This window comes from Triturus cristatus, chromosome 1_2, assembly GCF_964204655.1.
Source record: "Triturus cristatus chromosome 1_2, aTriCri1.1, whole genome shotgun sequence".
NCBI classification, from domain to species: Eukaryota; Metazoa; Chordata; class Amphibia; order Caudata; family Salamandridae; genus Triturus; species Triturus cristatus.
In genome coordinates, this window is record NC_140580.1 from 27,175,164 (window position 1) to 27,197,772 (window position 22,609).

The window sequence follows — 22,609 nt, forward strand, 5'->3', positions numbered from 1 at the left end:
TTCGTTCCGTTCGCGGAAATTGCGATAATTTGACATTTTTGCGTTCCGCGGAGAGCGCGAAAATGTCAAAAATTCCGGTTTCCGCAGCTTGGCGATAATTTGTTTCTTGCTCGCGCTGTAAAATAATACATTCTCGCGCGCGCGCGATCGCCTTACCTGAATCCCTGCGTTCGCCGACAAGTTTTCTTGATCCGGTCGCGTTCTCCATGAGATGTTGTATTGTTTTTAGCCATTTGCACTGTCTCGCGACAGTTCGCGCCCGCAGTGACGTCATGCGTCGCGCGATCACGTCTTTCTTCTCGCGATCATGCACCGCGAGAACAACTCAAAACAAGATGGCCGCGCCCGCAAGCAACCACATGGGTAAGTTGGCGACCCGCAACCATGCAGAAAATCTCGCGAACATGCCGGAAAAAAACTTCCGCATCTTCGCGATATTTCTGCTTGTTTGCGATAATTTTAAACATTCTCGCGATAATTTGCGAAGGTTAATTCCGCAAATTCCGCCCACCCCTAGTATGTATGTTCTCTGACTGCATGTGTGTCTGTATGTGCCTCTGGGTGATTTTTATGTTAATATGGTTGCTTGCATGCGTGTTATATTTTTCTTTGTGCATTCAAACATAGCATACTACATGCAACATCACATCAAAGATCACAAATATAAAAAAAACGGACTTATTGATTTTGCCAGTGCAGTCATCCCCATTGACCGGGACCCTGTCACTTACTGATCCACACCATGCATCCAGGTATTCAGCCATTGACTCATTCTTACACTCACTCATTTGCCTATGCAAAAGACCACAGGCAAACAAATGAACAAATGAAGAGGCACGTACATTTATGATTCAGACATATTGGCTTTACCAATGCTTGTTTTAGAAGGTGAGCCCCTTGGCATTGGCAGTGATTGCTTCTTTAAGCTGCAGTCTAGACACCCAGAGAGCTGTTTGGGGCTTGTCTATCACTCTTACTTTCTGGAGACCATATTTGTCTACATCCAGGCAAGAAATGTAATTTGAAGACACTGCATCATTTCCAAATTAAATAAAGCTGATGAAGAAGTACATGGCAGGCATTTATCTGAGTGAGTAAATCTATATTACAACCTGCCTCAAAAAGATGCGGGGACACTTTGATCGTGAAGAGTGCGTTCTGAATGCTGATATGTGAAATGTAAGATGAATGTTAAGTGGTTTGCAACCTCCACTGTAGCTTTTCTAGCTAGTGGTGTGACAAGAAGCCACGTGCCTTAAAGGGGCCATTTGGTGAACGATGTGACTATACAACTCAAAGCCCATGCTGACCATCAAATAAGGCTGCATTCTAGAATGCCCATGACTAGCTAAAGGGAACAGTTTTTTTCCTCTAAAATGGATGTCCCTTTCAATGCAAGTGACCTAAATGGGGCATCATACCTGGTCCAACAGTTACAGCCATAGTATGGATGCAGATAGCTCACCTCATCCTTGGGACCTGGTGCTACTGCACATGCTACACTATCAATCGCTATGCCACTGTCACTAGCTCTGAACAATCACAGGATCAAATTCAAGGTCGAATCCTTCCTACATATAAATTATACAAACAGACACCAGCAGACTGGCTGCATTCGGGGAAAGATACAAACCACAAGGGGGCAGATTTACAAGAACTGACGCATCTCTGCATATTAGCAGAGCTGCGTCAGTTCAATTGCGACACACAAAAAACCGCTTGCGCCACCATGGATGTGTTGCATTTACAGTGCTGCACACCATGGCGCAAGGATTGACAGATGCGTCACGCATCTGTTGGCATAAAGGTAACGCATTGTTGGAGCCGTGTCGCAAACACAACGCAACTCCAGCAAGGCTTGGGAATGCCTATTCCTATTGTGCTGCGTCACTCCTTACGCCTGCTTCAAGCAGACGTAAGGTTTTGACGCAGTGGCGTCATAGAAGTGACGCAGTGAAATCTTGTAGATTTCACTCTATCACTTTTACGAGGCTTTCTTGCGTCGGACTGCCCACCCTACATACATTATACCCGATGCAGGTATAATGGGATGCAGGGCTTTACAACGTGACGCATCAGCCTCGATGCATCATGTTGTAAATGTCTAGCAACATGGCTCATTGTTTACGACGCCGCTGCATCACAAAAGTGACGTAACGGCGCCATAAAAGTGTCGCAAGGGGTTTGTGAATCTGCCCCAAGGTGTTTCCATACCTTGACCATTCACACCCAAGACAACTCATTGAGAACTCACTGGTCTCCAGGAAACCCCTGAAAATTCATCAGTGAAAACAGGCCCTCTCATTCCTTCACAGTACCTTGCAAGGGTTACATAGGCAGACCTTTTCCTCAATTAGTCCCCATCTCTTGCTGGGAGGAGCTATAATGGGGCTTGCCTTCTCAGAACACCTCCTGGTTTGGTGAGTCCTAAATATACATTATCAATACAAGAGGGTGGGGGCGCAGAGGAATAATTGAGAAAGGAAGATAACTCCACAGGTCTCTGCCTATCCCCCACTTTCTCCCCAGTAGCTCCCTGCCACTGGCCATTTCATTTTGTGAAGGGTGAGCACAGGGACAGAAACCACCAGAACGTCATGATTGCTGGGTGGGTCTCTTGTTCCAATGGCACTCCCCACACTCATGCTTTTCCTCCACTGTGGTGGAAGCTTTGGCCGGCACAACCACATGACCTCCTGGGTTTGACACTGACCACCTGCCTACCCTTGGGTGCATCCATCTGGCTGCACAATTTTGAGATAGGTAGTGATCCTCTTACTATGGCCCATTTTAACAACTCTGAAGTTGTTTAACTAACCACTGAGGCTGGTGTTTTCATAGCACATATAATATAGCATGGCTGATGGTTTAATGCCCTTCCCTATGGGTTTCTCCACTGGTGCTGTGTAGTGAGCTTCACAGAGCATTTGTTATGGCTGGTTGCATATTGGCCACTCAATGTCATTCCTGGGTAAAATCCTCAGCAGGAGTCCATTGGCTAGTTACATATGTACATTCGTATGGGTGGCTCCTATGCCACTTCTGGCTGGAACCCTGTGAAAATATGCTGGCTGCACTATACCCATTTCTGTGTTTTCTCTTGGATGCTCCAGTGTGAAGTGTCAGAGAAAATACAATGGCGAGCTGTATAATTCCCATTCCTATGAATTTCTCCCTGGCACACACGGGTCAATTTCTCAGGCACACACTATTGCTCCTCATATAATGGTTATTCCTCTAACCCTCCATGGTGACCCACAAGAATATACTGTAGCTGTGTATAATGCCTATTATAAAGGGGAGTCCAATGCTGCTCCTTGTGAAAGTCCTCAGAATGTTTACTATGGATGGTCACATAGCGGCTCCTCTGTTTCCACTTCTTGATAGACTTCTGAAAGGACAGATTATGGCTGCTTGCACACCATCCATTCCTATTGGATGCTCGAGGGCACACCTACATCGATTCCTCAGGTATCACATAATAATTGCTTCTCTATCACTTCATGCACAATATGGCCTCATGATGTTCATACCTTAGGGTGCTTCTATGAAGCTCCTAGGTGGAGCCCTTAGACCATCGACAACGTTCTATCATAGAGCTCTTTGGGTGGTCCAGGGTAACCCATCAAATCATAAGGAAGTACCAGCAAGACACCATAGCTGGTTATAGAATTCCTATGGCTATGGTGTCTTCCTGGTGCTCATGGAGAAGCGTACCCTTCAAGGCTTTCACCTTAGATGCCCATTATTGTTGTCTGTCCTTCTTCATGCCCGCTTGGACTCCAAAGCATCAGTGCAATTGATGTAAGCTCGCACCTCCTGAGGGTTGCACCATCCACCTTTGGGCACTTCTCATGTATATTAAATCTGGGTTTAGAAGCATGACTGATAGACCGAAACTGGTAGGGATCTGTATGCATAACAGGCGCGGTGCGTCCGTTGGGGCGTAGCCCCACTAAGCCACATGGACGCACCATCACTCAAGCGCAATGACCCGCGATCTCGCTGAATAAATGATTGTACGCGTGTCCTGGTACTAGTAGTACCGGGACACGCCCGACTGAAAATGCGCTCAGGGGGTGAGGCAGGGGCTGGGCTGCAGCAGCTGAGTGACAGTCCAGACGCAGTAGAGACAGTGCGCATGTGCATTTTTGGGCTAGGACCAGCCCGAACATGCGCGCAACAAACTTCCCATTATGAGGGAGTCAGGGACCCAAGAGGGTGCTGCTTCCTACAGCAGTGCCAGGGCCGCAGCCCCCGGGTCTCATTATGGGCGAAGACTAACTGTGCCCCCCTAGCCAATCCTTGCGCAGATTTAAATGGTCATGGTTGCGATTGGCAGTGCAAAAGCACACAGGACAGTTTATATAACGCACAACGGACTGCAAGCCACCCACATGCTTTCCAATATCAACCTACAGAAAGTACCCAGACCTCAACTTTCCAGCACCAATTGAGTGAAGGCAATACAGACCACAACTTTTTGCTGTAGCAACCGAGCTGAGGCACTGTAGGTCACAAACTCCCTAGGGCAAACTGAGAGTAGGCACTACTTTATTTTTGTTATATGACATCTCTTTATTAATGTAATAACTGCACTTTCACAATTGCTTTATCAACCTTCCTGCTTTCTGAAATTTGCTTGAAAATGCACCATTTTTCTTCTCTTTTTTCAAAATTTTCTCGGGGGGAGAACTGCCCCGAACCCCCCTTATGGGGGTTCGGGGTCGCTTGCTAAGCTCGCTCGCAACGGTGCAGTATGCCAATCATTTTACCCCCCTACCACTTTCAAATATCACCAGACGCCCCTGATGCACAACAGTGCCTTTTCTCACACTTTTCTCCTACAACTACACATGCTGTGACATGGTTTGAATACTCGCTGCTTTACACACAGAGCAGTTAAAGATTTCCCACACAATCTATACAGCACTCACACCTTCTCTCTCCATCCATATACTATCATATATCTCTATATCTCACTCTGCAAAGGGATAATGACAAAAACACGCTAAGAGTGCAACACTGGTCCTCGTGATTGACATCAACATATTACCATTATAGGCCACATGACAGACACACAATTGTTCATGCTTAGTACTCCATCTGAGTAGGTGCTACCCATCTGCAATGAGTCTTGTCAGTGGTATGAAGTGGGTTATAATAGCACCTACAATAGAATGCTAAAAAATGGGGTTTACTGGAACGAAATTAAGACATTACTTCCGGGTCACATTTCCTCACCACAGTTCTTACTCTGAGATGACAATGAGTATTACCAGGAAACATGGTGACATCACCTGTGCACTTGAGGTAACACCTTCGAATAGCAGTTCTGTTTCACTAACTACTGTACAGTAATTTTAACTGAATTACTGAAATGTTACGATTTGAATTTGCTGAATCAAAGGAGATCAATTGCTGTTGGACACTCAATAGGCTTCACAATTAGTATCCATAACTGCTGAGGGAAGCAACACAAGAGCTGAGATGTTTCAGGCAGAAACACAATTGTCAGACTGTGAATTGCACTGGAAGATGTCTGACAAATCTGACAAGAAACCCCTCAACATTTTGCTTACGTCAAGGGACTTGAGCAAAACCTCCATAGGAGAGGTTGGGTCCAGAAAGAAGAAAGGAAGAGGAATTCACCAAGCCAAAATGTAAATATAGTTTTGGAATTAATTGTGCCTAGTTTATGGCCGAGTGTCAGGAATCTTTAAGGTCACGAGGAACAAGTCAGGGAGGCAAGTGTAATCTTGTGTAAATCCTAATTTTTTTTTTTTTTTTTTTGCATGATGTGCTTATTTTTTATTTTTGCTCTCCTTCCGTTTTTTGTTTTCTACTCGGATTTATCCACGTGATTGCTCTATTCGTATGCAAATGGTGCAGTAGCTTATGTTCTCACACGACAGCCACCGTTCATTTCATTGGGAGCCGAGGTTTGAAGTTGCAGTGGGTTGTCCCAGGGAGAATGTAAAACAGAATAAGGGGAATGAAAATACAGAATTGTTATTTGCTATGCAGTCAGTGTCCCGATGGGAATGGGTTCTGTGCATCCGGAGCGGTCTGAAAGGATGTCTCCCTGAAACACCGAAGGATGGTGCCCGATAGGCAACCCGCCAGTCGAGATGCAGTGGTGCTCAGCAAATCATAGGCGTTTGGAAAGAAAAGCTGTTACACCAGTGATCAGGAAAAATACCAGTATTCTCATAAAACATAATTCATAAATAATAGAGAGACGTGGCACCAATGATGGCTATAAAATATGTGATCCTGTCAGTGTTGTCTTGGGACTTTATTCTTACATAGTTGACATATATGCAGAATATACTTCCATCGAAAAAAAAACTAGACTCCCTTGAATAGTTTTTGAGCTGAGGTTTATCATGAATGATAAATATCTTACCTGAAGGGTTTGGGTGAGGCATTTTCATGTGGAAAGTTTCAGACCGGGAGATGTTAGCAACTGTTTGGCCATATACTGAGCAGGCCTCGCACCTCACCGTTGCAAGATCCCGCACACAATTTTTACAAAAACAACCTCCCCAGCTCATTTTGAGTAATTTTCGTAGATCATCATCATTGTCTGCAATAAACCTTAACACTCATTTTTCAGACTTTACAATGCACCATGTGCTGCAGTCGCCCTGCCATAAGGCTCCATATTTGGGAAAAAGAGAAAAAGAGACTACATGATGTTGGGTACTAAAGTCTTTCAACCCCAAAGTCGAGACAGGTAAATGGTGCTCAAGATCCTGGGAAAGAAGATGCATTATAAAGGGTTCAGATCTGATGTAGGGGTATAACATGGCAGCTCCACAATCCCTGCATGGAAAACCGCTGAACCTTCACTGAGGACAGAATGTACAACAGAATGTCCTCCCCAGAGATGATCATCGATATCATAGCGGACCATACGTCACACTCACACATTTCCTTCCAAGGGCGCACGCCACAGCACAGCAAGCCTGGAAGAGGAAACCACTTTGCTGACCTCTGATGAGTGGGGGGGGGGGTTGTGAGTGGGGGGTGAGGTCTCAGACATTTGGAGAACAGAGTTTGAGTAGCAGCCCTTAGCTAACCCGAGTGTAATGAAACAATTATTTTTTGCGACAGCACTTTTATCTTTTCCCAATCAAAATGCCAGTTCAATAATGCATATACCTCACAGAACGTAACACCAGCAGGATGTTACTTCAAGTCACAGCCTCAAGGACTGAGGGAAAGATACTGAAGATCACATCCTGATTGGGTCAATGGCAGAGAAGAAGCACTACAGACCTCACTGCCAGTTTGCATACTTCAACTATGCACGACAGACTCAGTTGAAACTGGATAAAACACATTATAATGTAGAAAACCTTTAATAACAAAATAAGCCAGTCAACTTAGCAGCAAATCCCTTGAGCTCATGGTGATTTAACAGTTTCATCAGAGCCATTTCTAGACGTTGGCTTAATCAGCCTGCAGGAAACGATGATGCATAAAAAAAACAGAGGGTCTGCGGCATAAAAACACATAGGACTATTTGAAATTATTTTAGGCCAGATAACTGATATGGCAGTCATTATAAGATACTTTATTGGCATGATAAGTCAGACAAAGGTCATTTCAGTTTTCAGGCTATTTCAAAGTCCTCATTTTGTGTACATCTCTCGCTTTTGGTGATAGGAATATGTGTATTTGGCTGTTATTTCCACTGTTTTTGAGGGGGTCTTCTAAGATGATTACTAGAAATTGTTTGTCAGAGGTATGCACCCTGTCCGAGCAGGAACCACTATCCTATTCAGGGTAAGTGTAGTACACACTAAACGTTTAGCTTTGCTAACCCTCTGGTTGCTTGGAACAGAGCAGCCAGACTAAACTAAAGAGGCTATATGTTAAGTATTTGTGTGCACACAAACACAAAAAACACAGTAAAAAGTACTTCACACCAGTTAAAAAATATAGACAATATTTATCTGGGTTAAACAAGAACAAAACAACAAAAATCCAGCATACACAAGTCGAGATATGAATTTTCCAAGATTAAATAAAAATGCAGTGCTTAGAAATCCATAGCTTCAAACGGGGCTATCTGGTTGTACTTTACTAAGCCAAATCCAAAAGTTCAGTCCGACCACAATGGAGGAAAGCTGGATATAGGAGTCAAGCAGACCCACTGAAAGTACATTTGAACTGTTGATGCTCTGAGACAATATGTTGAAAAACATAGGGGATATGTCGCTGTCAAAGACTATGCATCGGTTCCAAAGTCAGGCAACGTCGTTGATGTGCTGATGTCAAGTGCACCATGCGTCGGTTCTGAGGTGTCAATGTCGATCCGTTGGGCTGTAGGTGATGCATTGGTGCAAAGCCACACACGGCAAGCAATGCGTCGGAATCAGGGATGGTCTCCATTGGCAAAGTCAGGGCTGCGTTGTAAGTCGAGGTCATTGCATCACACACTCCGCAAGCGGTGCCCGTGGCTTCGGTGCAGGCAGCGGTGAGGCGTCAATATTACAGGGAATGTGCTGGTTTCCGAATGATGCTTCCATGTTGATACGTTGGTTTCTTGATGTGCAGTGCCAAGCACTCGCGTTTAATGGCCCAGGACTGGATTTGGTACCACTTGACAGAGCAGGACTGACAGCAGAGGAGCCCAGGTACTGGTAGCAAGATGCTGGTGAAGTAGTTGATATTACTGAGACTTCAGAAACAGGAGGCAAGCCTAACAAGCCCTTGGAGTACCTTTAGAAATGCAGGATGTAGATTGTCTCTCACTCCCAGGCAAGAAGCAGCAGGCAGCAGGCCAACACAGCAAAGCAAGCAGCAAAGTGATTGTCCCCACTGGCAGCACAACAGCTCTTCTTTCTGGTAGAATGTCCTCGGTTACAGAAGTGTTCTGAGTCTATGGTGTCAGAGGTCCAGTACTTATACCCATTTTAGCCTTTGAAGTAGGGAGACTTGAAAGAAAGGTCTTTGTAGTGCACACAACCCTGCCCTTCCTTGCCCCGGCTCCAGACACGCTACAGGGGGTATGCAACTCTTTTTGTGGGGTCAGGCACAGCCTATTCAGGTGTAAGTGTCAGCTCCTTCCTCTCAGGAAGACCCATAAGCCAGGAGATGGGTCATCAGGATATGCAGGGCACACCTCAGCTCCCTTTGTGTGTGGCTGTCTAGAGGGAATGCACAAAGCCCAGTTCTCACCCAACCCAGATGTGTGTATTCCAGGAACAGACAGAGGCACAGATTGCTTAATGAAGAAAATGGCAACTTTCTAAAAGTGGGATTTTCAGACCTGCAATTTAAAGATCGACTTCACTAAAAGATGTGTTTTTTTAAGTGTGAGATCAGAGACACCAAACGTACCTTTCCGATCTTTTCACAGTGGAAGTTACACTTTTAAAGTGTTACAAGGTAGCTCCAATGGTAACCTATGGGGGAGACAGGCGTTGCTGTAGTGAGAAACCAATTTAGCGTTTTTTCACTACCAGGGCATGTAAAACTCAGAAGTATATGTTCTACCTTTTAGACACACTGCACCCTGCCCATGGGGCTACCTAGGGTCTAAGTTAGGGGTGACTTATATGTAATAGAAGTTAAGGTTTGGACCCGGCAAGTAGGTGAACTTGCAAGGCCGAAATGGCAGTTTAAAACATACACACACTGGATCTGCAGAGGCAGGCCTGAGACAGGTTTGAAGGGCTACTCATGTGGGTGGCACAATCAGTGGCCGCAGGCCCACTAGTAGCATTTGATTTACAAGCCCTGGGCACATGTAGTGCACTGTACTAGGGACTCATCAGAAAATCTAATTTGCCAATCATGGAGAAACATAATGCCATTACATTTTAGACCAAAGTACATGCATTTTAGCACTGGTCAGCAATGAAAAATTGCACAGAGTCCTAAAGCCCGCAAAAACGAAGTTCAGCACACAGTACAAAGGGGAGTTCACAAGGCAAAATTCAGGGCAAACCATGCCAAAAGATGCCAGGTCTAACAACATTTCATAGTTTTCAATCTTCAGTTTTAACAGCAAACAGTTAGAAGTATTTTAGGCCTGCAAGATAGAATTCATTGGATGTTTTGGGTATTTTGTTTGACCATGTATGGCAGTGGGGGAGTTTGAGTCACTTACCTTGTTATGGAATCAGATGTTACACAAGGCCTTCTGGATATTGGGCATAATAGATAGGAGATGACATTTGCACAGATCTCCACTGTTTGGGAAGCTTCCCCCATCCTTCCTTTTGTGCCATGGCAAACACATGTACTACAAGCATACTTTACATGCACACATACTCGACAACACTGGATGTAAGAACAAAAACACAAGATGGATCTGGAGGTCACACACTCACTGACACAGATAAATAGGTCTGCTTAACTAGAAGGTCACAAAACATGGAGTTCTGCCTCCACTGCTTCATGTGTTAAGCCTACGAGGGCATGGATGTCAAACTGTTAGAGACAGACCAATACATCTGTGCACACACTATATTAATGAGACACCACAGCCAAAATGAAAGTCAGGATGCCAGTTTCAGAAGAAGTCGGCACTCGGGTGAGAGTAGATGCTAGTTTACCATGAGGAGACATTCCCTTCACAACAGACCTCATGAAATGTTACAGGACAAAAACATCAATAAGTTGACGACAGAGTTCACTTTTAGAGGTTCTAATCCAACCTCTATGATTAACTTGAAATAATCCTCAAAAAGATAATTGACTGGGTGTACTCATACTTCCTAATGTTGAACCTTACCAAAAGATGATTCCTTATCCTCTTCCCTAAAAATGGCTAGATATTTTATCCCTCCAAGAATCTCTCCATCTCTGGTCCCCTTTGCTATGTCTCCCAAATTAAAACCTCAGTATGCCTGAACTCATCTTCAAACTGTCAAAATCTGACGCCTTTTATATTCACTGGTTAATGGAGCTAATCCCACTACCACACTATCACATCTTGACAGAGGGCAATAGTTGCTGGTCTTCAGTATACCACTGTTGCTCCACTCAAAGCCATGCTTCATGCAGCTGTCTCTTCTGTCAGGGGTACCAAGTAATCAGACGGTATTACACCCATCTTAGGGCAGTGCTTAGTTTGTAGAAGGTGGAGTGCCAGATCCCAAAGCTCTGCTCAGAAACCCATGGCTGGTGTGATTAAATGTCGGCATGCCAAATTTGTGAATCCAGCTGGTCTTTTTATTCCACTACCAGACATTTCCTGCCCCTTTTTCTCTCTCTTGGAGGCTCTAGCTTACTCCCTTTGTGATGGTTTTCCATCTAATCACTTCCTTCTCATTTCCCCTGTGCTTTTTTCCCTCACTTGCTCTTGGTCAATGTCAGATGAGGAAAAATAAGTGGTGATTGCCAACAATGAGTGTTAGTGGGCCCCACCGGCTCAAATTGAGCACTGTTAATGAAACTGACTTGCTCACTTGGCACACAAAAATACATTAAATGTAGCCTACATAACGCTCAAAGCTCTCCGTGCTGGTCTTCCATCCTACCTAAAAAAACAACCATGACACCACAGGTAGTTTGGGCAACACCAGGAGCAACATTTGTTTACTTTTGGGAATGGGTTTGATCTTTGACCCTACGCTTCTGTTAATGTAGCTGGTATTTAATTGTTGTTCTTAGTATTTGGAAAATCACTCCGCTGCCACCCTTTCACTGTACCCCAGTTTAAGCTCTAAACATTCCATGAATAAATAAATAATAATTAAAATAGCTGCAACATTGTAATAAGAAAATGTAAATGGAACAAAAGCCCGCTGTATACAGGAAAAGGCATTAGCCCCCTTATGCCCCCATTTGAATTAAACTCCCTCAGCATTGCCACACTAGTTCACACGTTCTCAAGATCATGAAAGCAAATTAGATACTATGAAGGGGGCTGAGATACAAAAGAAGGAATGTCCAATGCACAAATCCACATGTGCCCATGAAGTCTTGTAAACTAATTTCAATTAAATTATTCATTGGACCAAGATGAATATTCACAATCTTAAAATAAACAAAATAAACAAATGCAGCAATTCCTTCTTTTTTTTTTTTAGTACAGCATGTATTGATGAAATGAGATACAGGTGTAACGTGTTTGAAATGTGTGTCCAACTCTTGTGACTTGCTATGGATTGTCAGGGTTTACACAAAGGCTAAATGCTTTTTTCTGCAGAAGGATGCAGTAAGGCAAAGGTCTTCAAACTTCTGTGGCTGGATTCCCAGGGGGCGCAAAGACCTTCGCAAGCACTTGTGTGGCCTGGTCTGGAGATGATGATGGCCTGGCAGTGTGGTCTTGTGTTTATTTGTCACGTTTCCAGGCTGTCTTCATTGACCGTGGCTGGAGTGCATATAAAGGCATAGGGACTGTGATCTTGAGTTCTGTGGGAGCAGGGGTCATCCAGGGCCGGACCTGCAACCCAGAGAAAACAGCTCAACCCACCGCCACTCCCTTCCTCGCTTTGCTTTCTCTTGTTCATTATTTCACTACCCACTCCTTTCTCTCTGATCTCTTTCTCCTCATCTCCTTCTCTGTTGTCTTTTTTCTCTCTCTTGAAGCCCCCCTCTGCTGCAACTAACCCTGGGACATTGGGAAAAGTAAAGAGGCAGGCCAGCTTCACTGGATTTTTAAAACCAGCCATGGAGAAAAAGGCCAATCTGGCCGGGAGGGTTATTGAATGTGGTGTCAAGTCCACAGACATGGCTAAAAAGAGCAGAATATTTTGTAACTATGTTGTTGTTTCACTTTCAGGTTACTGCATGAAAAATAACACATTTTAATTAAAACAATTAACGCAAATTAAACTAAGCTAACCTTAATTGGTTCATGCAATCGCTGCAGAAGAGTGTATTTGTGACCAGAGAGTCAAATAATTGAATCCTGGTTGATGCAATGGGGAAAAGTGGCTTATGCTTTTATAGTGTTATGAGGCCCAACCTCTGACAGAAAACACTGTGTACATGTAAGTTATCATTATTAAACTGTATAACACATAGTATAAGGTAGGCTATTGCACAACGATTTAGTCTTAAAGCTAAACTTTTACTTTTGAAGAATATTCTTTGGTAATATGTACTCAGATGGTCCGAGTGTCCATTAAAATGGTAAATTGCAGCACTCATTTGATAACCCCTTTACATTACCTCCCAAGAAGAATTCATCTTTGTCACCATGAAGCTTCAATGACTCCATACATTAAGTGTATACAGCCTCCCAAGCAGCGATGGAGTAACCATTTGCACATATTCATGGTGAGACTGATGTTTCTTTACATCTCTGTCCCTCTCTCAGCTTATAGGACAGGAAGACAACTCCTTATTCATATTCAGCCAGAGGCACCTCAAGATCTTCATGAACCATCCACATATAGTTCCTTTCAACAAAAACAATGAGAGCTGCTTTTGTAATATTATATAGCATGTCCCCATAGACCTCACCCACGACCTATATGTGCATGCAGATATCCTTTCAGGTGAGTTGAGATGCAGAGGCCTGATAGTCTGGGACCTGGGACCTCAAAGGAGTGGCCGAGGAGAACGAGGAAAGGAGCGAGATCCATGGGCGCCATCTTGGAGATTGCCCATAGGAGGGGCACAACGTGGGAGCTATTTACTATTGCCATTAATTGCACAGGTGCCGTGGTATTGGGGTCAGGATTGTGTGCTTCCATTTTACCAGCAAGAAGGGAAAGGGGGGCATTTCTTGGTAGCATTCGGGTCCAATTCACCCTCGCTGTGCAAAGAACAGGACCCAAGTTACAGGACCAAGATCTAGATCTTACATCCTTTTTTGACATGAAGGGGCTGGCATCCTGCTTTGAGTCAGTGGAGTGGGAAGAGGAGGCAGGCCTGTGGGTATTATTGGTGCTGAATATGCAGTGGGGTTTAGTAGGCCCATCACACCACTGGGCCAACTAAACACCCCAAAGTGGTCTGAGGGCTGCCTAACTCCAATTATGGCTGTGTTACTGTCCTTTCCTGCTTGTATTAGGCACCAGTACATCCTTGCACTGCTAGTGTTGCTTCGGATCTCAAATCAATGACCGGGGGTGGGGGGGGAAATGTAAGTAGAGGAGACACCTTAGCTTGGACTCATAGATAGCGGAAAGCTGATGGGGCAAGATGGGGCCTCTTTTTAACACAGGACAGAGACAGCTCACTTCACGGGGTAGTAGCTATCATTGGTGAAGCAGGTGCAGTGGTAATGGGACTCAGGGGTGTGAGGGGACCACTACATCACAGTTGTGACTGTTGTACTTTACAAAAGGTGTATGGTGGCTCAGTTTCCTTGCTAACCAACGGTACCCTTCCTGCATGGGAGAGGTGTTTTTTTTTGTTTTTCTGAAAGGGTCAGAGAGGCTGTTGCAAGATTGGAGTGATGGCCAAGCGTGGTGTGGAAGGTGTGAACGAGGCACAGGAAAAAGCCTAGTACTCGGGGTCACAGCCCTCAATAGAGCACCATGTGCAGTTGCATCAGGACCCAGATGTGTTAGGGGCTCATATGACCCCAGTGATGGGGAGCAGTGTTTTGTGGCCAGTTTCAGTTTTCTTTTTTTAAATCCCACATTTAATATGGACTATGAGCTATAGGAAAAAGTACCCTTGAAACTATCTCATATGCCCACCCCCTGTGCCCAGCCCTACATCTTCTGCTTCCTCAACCACTTGCTAAAAAGGTTTGGAGAGGGGGCCTGTCTTCAAAACATTTTGCTTAGAGGGGCCTCAGAGCAAACATTTGAAAACCTCTGCCATGAGGTCCTCTGGTACTTACCCGGTGGCAGTGCAGGATCACGCGGACAGCCGCATATCAGCAGGAGTAGGTTCGAACCGCGGACGCCTCCAGCCTCTGTGTCCCCACGGATCCCACTGTGTACAGCAGAACATACACATCAAGCTATTACTGCCATTGCTTTGTGCTGGGCATCGAGTATCAGCAATCATGCAAGTCATGTCAGTTATGTTAGCACGAGGGCGCATTATGCATTATGCATTGCTTGCAGTCTTCATACACACATTGAGGAAAGGCGCGCTTTCTGTACCCTTTTCATACACAAAGTATGAGCATCATAGGCATGACAATCCACTTCTAAACTACTCTTCAACAAGGAATCTTAAATTTGTTTTTAAATAGGGGGACGCTAGTGGGCAGGCAGGTGCACAAGACAGAAACAAAAAAATGAATTAGTAAAGAATGGGGGAAAAAATACTTAACATATGTCTTGCTTACATTCTCCCTAAGTATGCAAAGAGTCAGCCCTGAGGTTGCTCTGAGAGCTCACTCCTACGGCGCTATAACATAATAGAACATAGATCGCTCTTTCTCTTCTGGGAAAAGGGTGGTTTGCGTTAGAAAATGACCATCAACAACAATACACATTTCTCAAAGCATTGTGGGACATGCCCACAGTGTCAAGCAATTGATCCCTTAAAGCGGACCGATCTTTCTACAAATCAGTTATTCAAGCACATAATATAAAGGTGCATAACGAGTTACGTGTTTTATGTTCCTATATTGCCATCTTGAGGTCCAGGCGACCGTCCCTGCCATGCAATGATGCCATTTCAGATGTTGCAGTCAAGTAAAGTATTATATGGTTTTTTTTAACGTAAAAAATAAACCCCACTCCAAGGGCCTGGCCACAACCAACCGCAAGGGGCCTTGGGGAAGGGGGGGGAGGGGGGGTGCAGCCCAAGGGTCGCCTGACCCCAGCAGCTCACCAGCCAGCATTCACCCCGGGGGTTAGCAGGCGCGCATATCCTCTTTCTTTCTTTAGGAGGGGAAGTGTAGTCCCCCTCCCCAATCCTTTGCAGGCCGCGGAGGACCCCCATCCCTTGGACTGCATTGCTTTTTAAAGGGAGAGGGAGCATGCAGCCCCCCTCTAGGAACCTTAAGGGCCATAGGAACCCCATCCCCTGGGGCCTTTTTTTTAAAAAAAGGTACGAGATGGCATTTGGCCCCCTGCCCTATTGTTTAGGGCCTCCAGGCTGTTTGCGTAAATTAAGGCGTAGTGGCATGCAGCTACCCTCCTTGAGTCAACAGTAACTCCAGAGAGTCCATCCCCGGGACTTAGGTGGATGCCCAGTTGCACACTCACTGCAGCTGCAAAACCTTATGTTTGGAGTAATGTGGGAAGCCCCAGGGCTCCTGTTGCCCCCTCGGATCTCTGCATGCACCAGTCCTTGATGCATCTGGAGCCAGCATTGCTCCAGCCTGGGAGGAGCATGTGGTTTTCACTGCTCCGTCCCTGCGGGAACAATCTGGATTTCCCTTCCCGCAAGAGCGCAGGCAGGAAAACACAGGTCTGCTCCCACCTGGTGGAAGCATTCTTAAAGCTCCCATCGGGAGGGAATAGACATGTGTTTCTACTACTGTGTCTCAGGGGTGAGCTCCCCAGGACACAGTGGGTGGACTGGGCCAGTGGGCTTGAGACCCCAGGTCTTTCAAGGCTTGGGAGGTGGGCCATGTGCCCCCCTCCTCTTTTAAATATTATTGGCCCCAGGGGGAGTGGTCCCAGGGCCTTTTTCAGGCTTGGGGAGGAAGGCCACACGCCTGTTCCCCTTTAATTAATGATGGCCTTGGGGATGGGTCCCCAGGGCCTTTTGAAGCTCAGGGAAAGAGGCCATATGCCGCCTCCCATTTTTTTGTACTCAGCCCAAGGGGATGGGGATGGGGCCTCTTCAGGCTCTGGGACCTCACCCTCCTCTTTCTCAATATCTCAGCCCAGGTGGAGGGGGGCCCCCACCACCTGCCCCATATATTTAATTTTCTGGCCTGTCAAGCCCTGGCTCAACCCTGGAGGGTATTTATTTTTGCAGTGCAAGAGCTTGCACTTTTTTAAAAATTAATTTTGCTGCAAAACGTGTTTGGCTCCCCACCAGGCCTATGGGAGAAGGGTCTCCCTCCCCTGTCCCTTATATCTTTTTCCACTTAGTTCTGAGTCTTAAGATGGCTGCTGCCACATTGTTGTTGACATGGTGACAGTCAATCAGATCTTATCAAGAAATCTGTTGGCACCATGGATTTGTTGCGGCATCCAATATACAACATTATTTAGGCTTAATTACTCAAAAACGACTTAATGGATTGACACCAACTCACAAAAAGCACGCTTTCGAAACCAAGATACAAACTTCTGCCAAATACAGTGTAAATCCATTTAGTCTTTTGGACTGTAGTGGTGTCTAAATTCCCTATGGAAAAATTAATGGGGGAATGCTTTTTGGGACCCACCCCCTTTGACAGATCATCCCAAGAACTTTTCTTTGGAACGTTTCTTGAAGATTCGTTGCACATGAAGACTCTGTCCATCTCCCCTATGCATGTTGTGCAAAAAACGATGGATTTAGGCCCAGATCGCTGTACTGGGGTGAATGTATGACATTGTTCTGCATTCTGTCCATCATTTGTTGTTTTTGCATGGGCCCAGTCAGATGGCATTCCTTTTCTGCTCGGCAAATTAATATACTAGGAAAAATGGGGCACACAAGGCCAAACTCATTTCATTACATAGAGTGGGTATTGACATTTAGAGAAATGTGAAATAAATATTGAGCTGTTCCTTTGTTTACTGTAGCATGAATTTCAATATTGTATCCTTTTTTCAAAGTGGTAAATTTAGACATTGAATACGTACTGCAATATTTACCAGCCAAGCGAAACATATGAAAACTATAAAGGCCAACGAAAGCTGAACATTACAGCATTTTAATTTGACTGGGGCTTGTATCCATGTTCTTCAGTCAAATAAGTTCCCGATCACTCAGTTAGAAGTTGGTCAATTTACAAAATACAATAATACCATCACTGTCAATAAAGAATATTTGTGGGATTCCTAATTGTCCTTTGTTTTGTAGCTCTCACTTCATGAATGCCCTCTAACAAGGCATTCATTAAAAGTAGCCTCTTAATTCTAATGGGGCCGGTAGCAGCAGTTAGCAGCCCAACGGAATTATGAGATATGTGGAAAAACTGTGGTTCTCTCCACTGTCACTAAGGAAGCAGCTGAAATCTCCATGTGGAAATCCAGCCCAAAATTAGGAATTACCAGGGGAATCCGACCCCAGATTTTCATATTCCTCCTCCTTTAGCGGGCCCTCAATGTTCATCTGTTACTGAGCTCGATTTACCTCACTCTCAGGGTTAGCAGTACCCCTGGTATCAGTAACTCTGGGTGGGGGAAATGTGCTCCATTTACCAGACATTCACAATTAGGGACAAAGTGTCCGTTGTTCGAAGACGATTACTCGGACCCAGTGCAGTAACACTGATATGCAGCAGAAGGAGACACCCCAGTGCATTGTATATTAGAACACTGGAATGTTGAGAGCTCTATTGAAGACAATGGAGTAGTTCCAGCTGTATAAAGGCTGCTATCAGCCAGGAACTCCAATATTCTAATTTTGTCTTCATGACGATTTTTATTTCATATAAGAACATTGGAATGTGGAGCACACCATTGTAGACAATGGAGTGCTCCATGCTTCTACGGGCCCGTAAAGGCCCGCAGAGCAACATTCCAATGTTTTACAAAAGCCTCTCGAAGCTCGAGGGGATTTAAATCTCCTCGAGCTTCGAGAAGCCTTTGTTTAATTTCTTATAACATTCTGCCCTCTAGTGGCAGAATGTTCTAATAGCCTTGTAGCCCTTCGTAGCAGGGCTATACCGCTATTAAAGTCCCGCTGCTTTTGTTAAAGTCCCTCGCCTTCGGCTCGGGCCTTTAACGCTGCAGCGGGCCTTTAATAGCCGGTATAGTCCGCTACGGCAGGCTATAAGGCTATAATATTCTACCCTTAGTGGGTGGAATGTTCTAATAGCCTCATAACCCTTCTGCTTTGGGCTACCAGTTACTAAAGTCCCTCTCCGTCGTTATATGCCTTCGCCTGCTTCTCAGGCCTATAATTCGGTTTCAGGGCCTTTAACAGCCGGTATAGCCCTTGGGAGTGGGCTATAGCGCAAGGCAGTAATCGTGATGTTGATTTTTAGAGCTTTTGCAAAATGACTTCTTTCAAAATGTTTCCGGTAAGTAATAAGTATCGTAAGTCCATGTATAGAAATAAATAAATCACAAGAATAAAATGAGACTGTTAAAAATGTATGTAAAGTAAGTGAGTAAGATTGGCAGTTTTCATTTACCGTCGGATGACATTTTCCTAGGCTGGATAGAGGTAGAAGGGGCCATAGTTGTTGTAACTCGGAAGCCAGCAGGCAGTGTCTCTGTCGATCCAGCCATCATGTGCACGCCACTGAATTCTCGAGGGCGAAATCTTTTCCTCCAAGATGGAGCGCGTCTAAAGGACTTTTCCTCACCCTGCAATGCAATGAAATCAAATGTAATAGCCACATAAAGCCAGCACTAAATCCAAAAGTGTAAAATGACATATTTAGTTAAGAGGCATGCAAAACTAGGGGAAAAAACAAACATTTATCTAAAATCCGAACAACTTTTAAATAGTGGAAAGGTTATTGGCTCCTACACCTGATTACTAAAAGAAATGGAAGTGAAGTGACTGACATGGCTGAAGCATCTTTATAATTCCCATGATGACCTTGGGAGTTGCTGTGCAATAACATAGAGAAAGCATAAATTATATTATTTGAAATGAAATGCGACATTGTTTGAATTATATATAAAAATGTACCCATATCCGAAAATATCATATGTGTGCTACTGTGTGTATTTACTCCACCCAAATATATGACAACAATATAAGGTTCAAGGGAGAACTATTGTTCTTTGGGTGGACTTCAGTTTAAAAGCACTGCAGTAACACAAGGGCCATGTAGAAAAAAAAAAACATTTGAGTCTTTGAGCTAAGTCTACGCCATAGTGTGCCTTATAAGCCAACAGGACTAGGCGCATAATAAATGCACACCGGAAATGATACGCGTTGGGAGTAGAAAGCCCTCACAGTCAACAACTATCTAAAAGTTGTTTCACTATGTAGGTAAAACTGTACTTTCTATGAAAAGACCTAAAGTTATGGAAATCATAGCTTCACCTGGGAAAATGTTATTGCAAAGATCAAAATTAATTTTTCACTTAGTTTGAGTGATGAAAGGAATATTTAATTAGTTTAATGGAAAACGAACTTTAAGAAAGTACACTTTGTGTTGCGTGAGGAAAAGCTAGTTTAGAACGGACTTGTCTCTCAGCCCAACTCCAGAGGCATAATACACATCCATGTCTAATATGCTAATGACCCTGCTGCAACAAATCAGGGGCATGGCAACAGGGCCCAGGAAGGCAGGTGTGATGACTGCAAGTGGTTACTTAGTAGGAATGAACCTCCTGAGAGTAAGATAGCAATGGTTGGCATAGAAAGCCACCTTTCCAAGTCCTTTCTTTGACTGAACCCACCAAATTAGGTAGTCAGGAAGTTCTAACACTCTTTCTCAGGGCCTCCATAGATTGGCTGGCTCAATTCTGAGCAGTTGGGGAAGCCAGTACTGGACCTGCCAAAAGGAAGAGTACCACCTAAAAATAAGGGAGTGACTTGGAGGAAAGAACAGAGCTGCTCCCAGTGGAAGGAGGCAGAAACCACCATAGTTCAAGGAAATCTGAGGAGGTTTGCACTAACCTAAGGAAGGACATGCAAGAACATAGACCGGATTGGGAGAAATCAATTCTTAAATCACCGACTAGTGCACAAGATAATTGTGCAGGATAAGACTGGCACTAAACACCACCTCCTCAAAACATTCCTAGACCTCGAAAGAAAATATTGGGAAGAAAGAAGATCCAAGCAGGCTTGACACCAGCTGGCACCAGGGGAACTGGAACTGCTTGCTAATGGTCAAGTGGTTTGTCTCCTGTACTCGCTACAAGGACATAAAAAGCAGAAGGATGCCTGACTCCTAGAGGGCCCCGATACGTACTAAAAATTGAAACTAGCAAGAGTCCTGGTTGGAGAGAAACCAGGTACCTAGGTGCCTACCGCAGGGCTGCAGGAATGTTCAGGAGGAAATTTCCCAGCAGAGGAGAACGTTGGTACTTAGTCATTTTTTCCCACTCTCAGAGGACTAGGACAGGGTGCTATGGCTTTCCCGGAGTGGGTGGTCCTTGGCAGGAAAGAAAGCCAAGTTTGTCCTGGTTGGAGCTCTTCGCCATGCTGAAAACTGGCTCAGTGGACCCTTATGTTAAAAACATGCAGTCTTGCGCTGCCATGCCTGGTTAGATTCCAGCCATGCCTTGTTGGTGGATTTTTAGAAACAAAAAGGGACTATATCCGAAGGTAAAACCTTGTGATGGGCACTAATATCAACACTTCAGGAAGAGTTTGATTATAGCATAACTGATTTTTTAGAGCCCTTCAGTGACTTTAGCTTTGGACCTTGTTCCGCAGGAAGACTAGGGCTCCCCATAGGAGACTAAGTCCCAGTTTGACTAGTGTGACCCACTTGGTGTGAGAGATATCCTTTCCATTGCGCTCAGCCTGAAATCATACCTATGCCCCAGTCACCCAGGAACTGATACTTTACATTGACACTTGACATTGTCTAGGTGCTTTTCACACTAAAATAAAAATAAATCATAACTCCAGGGTTCTCCTTAAGCGATCTCATTGTTTTGGCATTTGTTTGCACATGCAAAATGTCAAAGTTTTTCTGAAATGATTTCAGGAATTGTAGTGTCTTATTTTCTTGACTTAAAAAATGCTGGGAGTGCTTGACACGTTACGCTGGGGAATTTCCTTCTGCCTCAGCCACAGCTACCTGGGCTTGAGTAGATGTTTTTTTAAAACGGTGTTGAGACCTAAGCAGGGAGTGTTTATTAAGTTGGAAAGAGTATCCTTTCTAAAATGAATAACCCACTTTTTTGGCAAACCTCCATTTAGCTGGGTGATCTCTTTATATTAATCTCCCTAAGGGAGTGCGGTCATTGGCAAGGTACCAATCTGGATATCCATGATCAAGGAGAATGATAGTTTGACGAGAGCGATACTTCCCTTTTCTACTAAAGTGTGCTTTCACATTGAATACAAAGCTACTCCCATCACTATGTGAAATCGATGTGCACCACATTCTGCACTGCATAAAGGAGATGGATCCAATTCATGGGCCAGCAACCTTAAGCTGCCAAGAGACGCGGTTCTATCTACGTGAATATACCCCTAGGGAGAGCGTGGTTTTTGATATGCCTTGTGAATCATGGTGTGTTATTGCTAGTCTGAAATAGTGATATTTCCCTAAACAGGGGTCTTAACTGACCGAAGCGTGTGTCCTTTGACCTGTGACACACAGAGGCGTGTCTTTGCGTGTATGCAACATCACAGCACCTTCTGAATGCATTCCAGTGTCAGTAGCCTGAACGCACAATCTGAGCCAGAGGCAGCAGTCTCTTTGTTGGGTATCAGCAGCACTCCTGGGAGTGCTAATGCAGCTCTACATCTTTGAAGCATTCTGTCTGACTAACCCATCTCTTCCAGGCATGCAAACACCATTGGGAAGAGGAAAATAAAGGGCATCATAAAATGCATTTAGAAGCATTGGCACTTCAAAGAAACCTTTCAATATTAAAACTGCACTTCTCCCTTTTTCTGCTTTGGATTCATTTTCTTACTTATTTTTTAAACAGACTGCCTGGAGATATGCACACAAATGAATTCAAGTATC

The 22,609-nt window shown here is 44.5% G+C and overlaps 1 protein-coding gene across 3 annotated transcripts in view; it reads right to left on the reverse strand.

The window, feature by feature from the left end:
- Positions 1-22,609, reverse strand: part of PPFIA4 (PPFI scaffold protein A4) — a 3,163,248-nt gene that overhangs the window by 90,579 nt on the left and 3,050,060 nt on the right. For all 3 annotated transcript variants that reach the window (XM_085600211.1, XM_085600208.1, XM_085600219.1), the window contains 2 exons: positions 19,130-19,304; positions 14,768-14,862 (listed from right to left, as the gene is read on the reverse strand). In XM_085600211.1, the coding sequence (XP_085456337.1) occupies positions 14,804-14,862; positions 19,130-19,304 (234 nt within the window). In that variant the 3' untranslated portion in view covers positions 14,768-14,803. The remainder of the gene's footprint in view (positions 1-14,767; positions 14,863-19,129; positions 19,305-22,609) is intronic.